This window comes from Petromyzon marinus, chromosome 35 (genome assembly GCF_048934315.1).
Source record: "Petromyzon marinus isolate PM22_M1 ecotype Great Lakes invasive population chromosome 35, UKy_Petmar_22M1.pri1.0, whole genome shotgun sequence".
Taxonomy (NCBI): Eukaryota; Metazoa; Chordata; class Hyperoartia; order Petromyzontiformes; family Petromyzontidae; genus Petromyzon; species Petromyzon marinus.
Genome location: NC_133701.1, coordinates 1956326 through 1966520, shown reverse-complemented (window position 1 = coordinate 1966520; position 10195 = coordinate 1956326). Strand labels below are relative to the sequence as shown.

The window sequence follows — 10195 nt, the reverse complement described above, 5'->3', positions numbered from 1 at the left end:
TTCCCCTTATTCTCATATTTTGGTACTGGCAAAGGAGGTCCCATGATTTTTAAAAATGTTTTCTTGTCGATCGGTTTGTAATTTGGCACATAAATAGATACATATACGAATAGTTCGTTATCTATTCATCGGCACATTTATACCTGGCAAATTACTTCATTGCGTGAAACCACAATGCAACATTCCCCCTCTACTGGCAGACTAAATCCATCTGTGGAACAACAGCTCTGTCTTAATGAGTAAACCTAAACGTGTGAGTCGAGTCCATCACGAATGCGCGCTGTAGCCTTGCTCTCTGAGAATCGCGCAAATATCGAATGTGTTGTCCTTCCCCCGCACCTCCGATTATCACGGTTGGCTACGCACGGCGCAAAAGAAGCTCAACGTGCGTACATGCGCACCAATTGATTGTTAATTATTAATGCGCTCTCTCGTGCTTGTGGTTTTCTTCCCACAGCGCAGCCGCTCGCCATCCCAGGAGTCCTTCGACTCCACCCTCACGTTCGACAGAGAGACAGGCGAGGCCTTCCCGAACTTGCTGCTGCTTGACACGGCCGAGTATAGCGGCCGTGAATGCGTCTGCGCCGCCAGCTGTTGATATTAAACTATAAACACATTTCCTTACTTTACCCGGTAAAAAGCCCACTGAGCTATAAGGCTCTTTTTCAGAAGCGACCTGGCCACAGATGATGGCTCAACGAAGTGTGGCTTATCACATTGGGTATTTATAGCAGCCAAATACTCTGAACGCCTGATGTTGATTATAAATGTGGAGGGGGAAATCTGGAGGGCCCGGAGACAAAGCCACGTGACTACGGGGAGAGAGGCATGCAAACTCCAAAAATACAGGCGTCAGGGTCAGGATCGAACCCCTTGATCTTCTGTATACCAGTCGAGGTGGTCAACATCTCGCAACCGTGGCGCCTGATATGGCAGGAGAATCGCTCAAATCCGCGACCCTATCGGAGGCGGGGGTTTAGAAACTTCGGCGGTGCCGAAATGTCAAATTCATTAAATCGATTCCCACGTGAATACCAAACATCAATAGAGCAAGTTTTAGAGTGTCGGGGGGGGGGGGGGGGGGGTGGCGAGGATCACGCCCCCACCACCCTCTCCCCCTGCTGCTGAATCCTATTCAACATGAGAGGTGAGGTCCCTAGCAATCCAGAGTTCACCGGTTCGATCCTATCTCCTGGCACGGCAGTTGAAACAATGGGGCAAGTTTGTTAACCCCCCCCCCCACAACACCACGACTAAGTTCACCCAGCAGTGTGAATGTCTCCACCACAACGTCGTGTGTGGTGGCGTACGTACTCTCATTTCTAGCCACTGTGGAAGAGTAGACCAAGTAGCCTCTCGAGCGCCCTTTGTCATCCAGAAGTGGATTGACAAAGGGCTTGAAACGGTACCACAACATTAGTTTAGTCACGGAAGCCCCATCTGCTAGCAGGGGCGTGAGCAAGACATTGCAGAGCTGAACCTCTACCTTAATTTTCTTACTGCTGACATTTGTGTTGCTGGTGGCTGCTGGTGACTGAGTGCAGGGTGCTGCGAGGGCGGATGCCAGCGCTGGTGCACACAGCGCTGCGTGTGCCTCTTCATCATCTGTCTGCTGGTGGTGGCGGCTGTGGCTGTGGCCGTGGCGCTTGGGGTGGTGTATGGGGTGCCGAAAATCAGCGGAGGTAAACCGCACAAAGACAAAGATACCCCCACCCGCGTTCACCTTAGCAAAATGTTGGGGCAAGTGCTGTTATTGAGTTGTACCTATGGAAGGCCAGCACAGCACACAGAGGGGGTGGGTGGCCAGCACTCTGCCCGGCCGCCTTTGTCTCCTTAGTGGTGCTGTTTATACATTGCACCAGGTACTCATTTGAAGCTGAGTCGACCAAGGACCGGTGCAGATAATCTACAACGGTGTTGGCCGTGAGCGGGAATCGAACCCGTGTCGCCGTGTTCAAAGAGCATCATGCCGACTGCTATGATACCACTCCACACATGCGCACACAAACACACGCACGCAAATACGCATGCACATACCCACACACATGTACCCATATATTTTATCAATACACTAAAGTCCGATTTGTGCTTGTGCAATATTTTCGATTTCTCAAGTGACAGTTGTTTTTATTCTGATTTCTATTTGCTCTTTTGTAAGCGCCTCGTGCTGGCTCGGCTGAGATGTGCCAGTGGGAATGGGGTTGGGGGGGGGGTCAGATTTTATTTAGTTGCCACTAAAAATACTCCACCGCAGCTCCAACTATAACACCACACACGCATTCATACAACGCGTCTTAGAATCCTTCACCTCCACGGGCCAGAGCACCGCGTTCGCCTGCACAGCAGCAAGAGCTTGTTTGCTGACTGACATGGGAAGTGGAGTATCTCAAAATAACCGCAAGTGGGGAGAACTTCACGAAACTAAATTGCCTTGAGTGGTGAATTATTGTTGTTGTTGTTATTGTTATTACGCAACTACCACAAAACTGGGACTTTTAATGCACCAGGGAAGACTTTAAAGATTTCCATGGACAGGAAGATGCTCCTGTAAAACCAGGAACGGGTGGCAAGGCTAAAACGCTGCGCCATCCGTCTGACGCACCGCGGTCGTCTCTGCGCCCCGCGTGCTCCTCGAGACTCGTGCCGCCGCTGTGCTCCGCGCGCGCTCCCTCAGTGAACCGCGAGTGTCAGACGACGCTCAACCAATCGGGCTTCCTCTGCGACGACCGCGTCACCTGCATCTCGCCCTCCAAGGTCTGCAACCAGCGCTCCGACTGCACCGGGGGCGCCGACGAGAGCAAGCAGTACTGCTGTGAGTGCACCTCGGCCGCAGCGCCACAGTCGGTCGCGGCGACGCTCGTGCCAAAGGTTCGCGGTTTGAATCCGGCATGCCGCCCCGGTTATTGCGGCACCACAGTGGCGAGTTGTTAACTTCCTCGCCTGGTCGGCAGGAGCTCGTGGGTTCAATAACCGACCCTAACGCCTGTATTGTTGGAGTTTGCGTGACTCTCTCCCCGTGGTCGCGTGGATTTTTCTCCGGGTACTCCGGTTTTTCCCTCCACGTTTGGAATCAACGTCACATCGCGTTTAGAGAATTTTGACTGCTATAAATGTTCACATAATGAGAGCTTCGTTGTGCTATCATTTGTGGCCAGGTCGCTTCTGAGAAAGATCTATATTGCTCAGTGGGCCTTACCTGGTAAAATAAAAAAAAATAGTTTAGTTTTCGTTTATTACTGTGGGTGTCCTGGTCCGACTGTGGCTACTCTTGGATGGGGGAGCCAGTGGAGATGTTGTGTGGGGGGGGGGGGGTCACCACAGCCGTGATTCACCGCCAAGGAGAGAGAACTTGAATAGGGCAAAGGGGACGTGAGGTGGTACAGCACCCACCCCCGGACACACCTCCTTGCGCCAGGCCTGGTGCATTAACCGTTGCGGACGTTAAAGATCCGTGACGTCGTTCGGAAGAGTAGGCCGTTGCGTGCTCGCGTCACGTTGCAAATTAGAAAAGTGGCAGGCTAATGACGCAATTGCAATCTAGATAGCAGTCATCGCAGCCTAACGTGAAAGGCCAGGAAAGGCTTTCCTGCCTAACATAACAAGTGAATAACAATGAGTGGTAGCAAATTCCGTCTTCGCAGGCATGCTGAACATACACGGAACGCCTCACCACTCGCTGGCCACAACTTTCTCGAGGTGTAAATACATATTCATGGCAATGTGCGAAGACGAATCGTTAATCATGCGCAAGTCGGTCCCCCGTTTGCGGAGAAACCGGCCTCGGAGGAAAACATTTTCCGTGCGCAGAACGCCATCCGGACGAGCAGCGGGAAAACTTTTTATGCATTTCCGCGAAATATTTTTTCCGCAAGTTTGGTCATTTTTAGGGCCTGTGGGCATGATTCACGGGTTGGCATGGGGCCATTTAATCCTGCTAGAGCACTCGCTCTGTGTGCTTTTCCATTAGTGCCGCCACGGAGGAGAGCTCCGCCAGCTTAAGTGGCTTTCTGCCAACACACAAATCATATCCTAGACCTCATTGTGCTCTTTCCTGCCTTCAAACGTTGGCATTTTTTGTGTTCATTTATGCAGTGTAAGAAATGTTCATTCATGATAACAACCACAACAACAAAAACACCCAACCATCGAGATGCATATGCATAATCCCATAAAGGCAAGCGATGAAAGAATAGCCTGCTTGGCCACGTGACTTCTTGTGGCAGGGCATCGACGGCAGGGAGCTCTCGACGGCCCCAACAGAGGGGATTTTGGCCAGACATCTTGGAAGAGGCATGAGTACCCATACTTCACCACACCATGCGTGACCTTCTGATTGACTGACTAGTGACCTCATACTGTCGCTGGGTGGACAGAGGCGTCGGGGGGGGGGAGGGGGTTAAGAAACTTGCATCAATGTGCAGCGCTTTGTGATCTTATGATGAAAGGAGCTATATACACGTGAATTATTGTTGTGTCACACTGCCGCACCTTGAGATAAAGTAGAATCAGTAATCTCTGGATTGCAAGTTCATTGTGCTGACCGTTACACCAATGTGGCAGCATCGGATTAAGAAACATTTTTCCTAAGTAATAAAAACGCATGGTTTTTTTATGCATTTGCTTTACCCCTGTTCCAAGCTGCTTTGCCACACTGCGTAACCGCCTCTAATTTGACTGTCGGCGCGAGCAGCTGACCCCGTCAACACCCTCCCGAGTTCCATCATCTTCCTGTGCGGGGATGGGAAGACGTGGACGTACACGGACAAGCTGTGCGACATGCACAACGACTGCGGGGACTGCTCCGACGAAACAGGTACAGGAGCGCCGCTCTCTCGTTCGCTCTCGCTGTGTCTCTCTCTCTGTGCTCTCACAGTCACATCATCACCTCCCTTTGACTCATCCCCAGCAAACGTCATCTCCATCACTTTTTGGTGTCATCACGATCAATCATCAGCGTGCAGAGTCACAAATCAAGTTGTCCGCTCGTAATTGGAAATCGCTGACCCCGCTGGAGAGGCTTTCGCGGTGTCTGCTGTAAAGCTCTCCGGTGTGCGTTCGGGTTGTACCCGAGCACCGTTTGGCACGATGTCCGACGTTTCCCGACACATGCGCGGGACCTTGTTCAGGTACTGAATTCACTTTCTCCAGATGCCAACTTCAGTTCCTGAAGAAGCTCGCAGGTCGTGGAGCGAAACGAATTTTCACGAGGTGGAAGCACGTCGCAGCAGTTTTTGCGCACAAGTTTGGTTGTCACGATTTCAATGAAGAATCCATAATTGCTTGTTTTTAAACTTGATCTGTAGCTTTCGTGTTGTTTGTACCGTCTCGTTGTTTAGTAAAGTCTCGTATGATGTACCTAATGGAGCATTAGCATGCAATTTTGCGAACGTAACACTTTGCACGAATTGTAAATGAGGCTTCAACAACTGTATGCGTGTATTTAATATGGGCATATAATTTTGTGCAGTCGCTGGTGACCGACCACCTCGACTCGCACAGCATGAGAGCCCAGTTCAATCGCAGGCAGCTGCGTCGACTCAATCCCAGGGATCTCGGCGCTGCGACCTCTGAGCCGCCCAGACACCACGTGACAGTTTTTATCCGTCCTCTCTCTGACGCCCGGCTACGCTGTCGTGCGTCTCCCACAGTGTCGCAGTGCCCCGTGTGTGGCGGGTGGCGCTGCTCCACCGTCTTCTTTCAGGACTGCGACTGCATCCCAACCACACGCTGCAGGGACTCGGTGCAGGACTGCGTGAACTGGAGCGATGAGATCAATTGCTGAGGCCGGCACCCCACAGTGGAGTCGCTGTGGCCATAGCCAGCTGCGAGGTCAACGTGTCTCACCAAAGGTCATAGGAGGTCAGGGGCACAGCCATATCTTAGAACGGTGGTTCTTAACCGGGGGCATGGGGACCTCTGGGGGTTTCGTGTCAATGTCCCAAGGGGTAAGTGAGTTGAACTGTGTGAATTTATGTCACACGTTAGAGTCATTGGTGAATAGTCAAGTATGAATCTGCCAATATGAAATAACTACGATCAAATTTAAATACGTATGGTAACCAAGAACGATGAAACGACCTTTAGAAACTCATAGATTGTAAACAATGCGCGGGTTTCCAAGAGTAACCAGCGAGCACGAACAAATTACGTCATGCATGTGGAGCGCCCGTTACATTTTTTAATTCACTTGCAACTGCGAGCCGAGTTAGAATACCTCCCAAAATGGAAAATTGGTGAAAATATTGATGTTCATTATTCATACATTCATCTCTCAGAACCATGTTGGGTCAGGCCCGGGGGAGTACTGGGTTGAAACAAAATTCAACAAGGCGGGGGGGGTGGAAGTGAAGTCGCCAAACAAGGTTGAGAACCACTACCTTACAAGTTAGGGGGTGTCCAGCGAAGGGCGAGATTACAGAATGGGATCCGTGGCAATTGCTCCCCACTTCGGAGTTCGACTGCACTTTAATTACAAATTAAATCTATGCCAACGACGAGCTGCTGACTACAGTATCGAGCCTAATGTCCGTGCACTCCTGTGCAATAGCAAGGGCCTGTCATCAGCATCATTGGCATTTACTTCGCCTTGTTGAAAGGCGAAAAACTCGGACTAAAAAAAACACACACACACAATTTGTGTATAAAATGTTACGGGTTGTTTTTTGTCCGTATTCTTGTGTGGTTGCGCCCCGATTGGAGGTCACGTTGGTTATATACCGCATCACCTGCTCTTGTTCAAGCGCGTTGTACACTAGTCCTGTCATCAGGGCCGTCCCGAGGTGGGTGCGAGGCCCGGGGGCAAATCACAACCGACTCCTCAAAACTAAAGCGAACATGTCACATCTGACACCCGTGACGTCAAAGCGCGGGGGCCCCCCAAAAGTGCGGGGCCCGGGGCGGTCGCCCCTAGGGATGGCTCCGCCTCTCGTTAAAACCCAGCCTGCAGCTCTGTTGCGTTGGTGAGTTGCGCTTCCAGCAATAACTGGGGGAGTTTCCCTGGCTTTGTGTCTTCAAAGAGATACCACCCATTGTGCCACCGGAGTGCAGTGGTAGCAAGTCCAAAGGTAACGTGCATTCCTGCGACGGAGAGGGCACTCCGTCACATTTTCCTTGGACCGACTTTGAAAGAAGATACCACCGAGCTCCTTGTAATGACCGTTAAATATGATCTCATTAACGACAACCGCAGCTCGCTGCTCCCTGCTCAGCCCTATATGTGAGCGGTGTGCCAAGTGTCCATCAATTTGAATTATATGCCAAGCTCCACTGGGTAAGAAATAGGTGAACATCCATATGGTAATAAAACGAAGTTTACATCCCTCTATCAATCCGCTGTTGGACGAAGTTCATCCCCACAACCGTGTCGGTCACGTGGGTTGTTTGACCATACTTCACCGTACTGGTCAATGCAGCGCCAGTTCAGATATCACTCGCCACTTAAGTTAGCCGTGGCCGGAGTAGAAGTGAGGTGGCCAGGTTCGAACCACTGCGCCAGTGGTTGCAATACAGTATTATAGATCTGTAACTCTCATAATAACGTCTTCGTTTTAGGTCATTGTCGTTCATGCAAACTTATTCTCACAATCGCTGAAGAAGCACAGACAGTAAGGGGGTGGTGAGCCGGCTGTTATCTTTCGGTAAAGTCACGTAGAAATAAATTAAATTAATAGAATACAACGTTTCGATTGCAACACAAGCAATCGTCATCAGGTAAGAATGAATGAAAAAACAAACCTAGTAAACTTAGAAATATAATGCAATACAGCGCAGAGAGTCGGCTAACACAACAGTCAACACCCTACCTGGTTGATTTTAGTCCTCTATATGTTAAGATATTTTCAGCCAATTAGTGAGTGCTTGTTGTGCGTGTGGGAGGAAACCAGAGCAGCCGGTGAAAACCCACGCGGTGCGAGGCGACACAGATATGTCTGGGGATGTCACACAGAACTTTACTTTCTCCACCCTCGAACTGTATTGCCTCTGAATTATAATGAGCTGGATATTATCGCTGATGTGCCCTGGCATGCATGCCACCATCGGTGCCACAGATACGCCGTCACTGCTGTCTATAGATGTGGACGTGGTCAGATTTGACCTTTTTTATTTTATGTGTGTGTACTAAAACTATGCTGTATTTACGATTATAATCGGACAGCTTAAGAAAAGCTGAATGAATAGGGGAAATGCGCCAATAATATGTTTTGGCTTGTTGGGGTTTCAGTGCAGGCTCGCAAGAGTTGGTAGTGCAAGAAAGCATTTTACAGCACCGTGATGGGAAGAGGCCAAGACGAATGGTGCAGTGGTAGCCGAAGGAGGCAACACGCGTGCCCGACGGGATGTCCACCGTGGAGATGGAGCGAATGAGATCGTGGAATGCAGGAGCAAGACGATTGCATCGTGTCACCGTAGAGAGAATGCCGGCAGCTTGGGGATGGATGACTTCATCCATCAGTGGATAGATCGTGGACGATGATTAACGATGATAGCACTTTACAGGAGATGTGATCTAACACAGTGGTGTGGATTGCATGTTCACAACACTTAGTGGAACCATCATATGTACACAAACATGTGATTACAAACGTTTCCTTTATTTTGTCCGATTTACATAACTCTTATTCGCAACCTGTGATTCCTATATTCCGTGAGAACTGTAATGCCCGCAAAAAAACTGAATATCCAAGGCCTCATTTTTCGTACTATCTTGCAATTATCCGGGGCTTGTCCCATTCTCTGTGGAACGGCTTCCAAATATCTGCCAATGTTTCACGCATAAGTGGAGTCAAGCAAAAGATAATTACCTGCCTTTTTATTGTGAGTTACCCACAGCTACTGACCAGCCCTGTTTCACGGCATGAACTTCAGGGAAACACTTCATGTGTTTTTTAGGGATGCGAAGAGTTAATTGGCAAAATGCATCCTATAATTATCTGTGGTTATCTGGAGATGTCTATCGCGGATAAGTGGAGCACATTTTCAGAGAGACTCCCGCGGATAACAGGATCCGCGATATCCGCCACCACATTATCGAGGATAAGAGAACTCCACTACTGATATTTAGATACATTTCCACAAGGAATGCCAGTGGCAAAAACATCCCAGCTCTCACCGTTTTTTATTTAGACCAGGAAGGGAGGTCATAAATGTCACAGTCCATTCTTGCTTGTTTCTTCATACGTTATATATTGTATAACATCTTCCGAGTGTCAAAGCTGGAATATGCAAGTACAGTACTAGTCTATAAAATTGTAAAGTAATAAATTCTGTACGACGGCTTTGTTACGGCAATAAAAAAAAATGTGTGTAGTGCTGTGATGACCATTTGTGTGTGTGTGTTGTTTCCCTTGGGTTGGGAGTACAGTGAGAGTATTGGGGCTTTTAATCGAGCTACTAGCTCATCGAGAGATGAGAATGCTTTTATAGGCCCAATAACAATGATTCGGTGCCAGGTAGTAAATAAATTAGGGCAAAAACCTGGATTTAGTCCGCACGTGACAGCAACGGGGGATGCTGCCCGTGATGTAACGGTCAGCACACTTCGAATCCGAGGGTCGCCAGCTCCATTTAATCGCCCGGTGCGGCAGTTGAAGCGGTGGGTCAAGTTTATTAACCCCCGCCCCATTGCCTCTGCCCAGCCACCAGCAGTACAAATGGGTCCGGCACAGCGAGCCGATCGGCAGCTCGCGTGGCTGGGAAAGACACCCAGGGGAATGTAGCACAATGCACTACCCACTGCGCTCGTCACTCTGCACTAAGACAAAATATCGCCTGCCCCCCCCCGCCCTCCGTGATGGCCCTGGACGTAGGAGCGGTTACATGGCCTTGCAGGAACACCTTGTGGCACTGGTGCATGGTTCAATTCAAGTGGCCGACCTAGTTATTCCTGGGGGTGTAATGACCACAGACAACAATACCCTTCGCAGTGGCCATTAAAAGATCCCCGAGAGGTCATCTCGCGCGCCCGAGTCTCGGTCCAAATTTGCCGGCATCACCACGCCCCCGACTGCAAAGCAATCTTGGCAGGACCCTCTCGAAGAACAAAAAAAATGTCACGAGACTCATTGAGGGTTTTTTTTCTGACTCAATAAGCGTGGTAATAAGTGGTTAGACACAGTGGCGTAGAGACGACGTTATCAGTGGCGTAGTGACGACGTTATCAGTGGCGTAGAGACGACGTTATCAGTGACGTAATGAC

General features: G+C 49.7%; 1 protein-coding gene across 1 annotated transcript; it reads left to right on the top strand.

Moving 5' to 3' along the window:
• Nucleotides 1-1140: 1140 nt before the first annotated feature.
• Nucleotides 1141-9307, top strand: LDLRAD1 (low density lipoprotein receptor class A domain containing 1). Its single transcript, XM_076071748.1, has 5 exons — nucleotides 1141-1147; nucleotides 1545-1682; nucleotides 2675-2812; nucleotides 4691-4813; nucleotides 5649-9307. The coding sequence occupies exons 1-5, from the start codon at nucleotides 1141-1143 to the stop codon at nucleotides 5780-5782; spliced, it is 540 nt and encodes a 179-aa protein (XP_075927863.1). The 3' UTR covers nucleotides 5783-9307.
• Nucleotides 9308-10195: the final 888 nt, after the last annotated feature.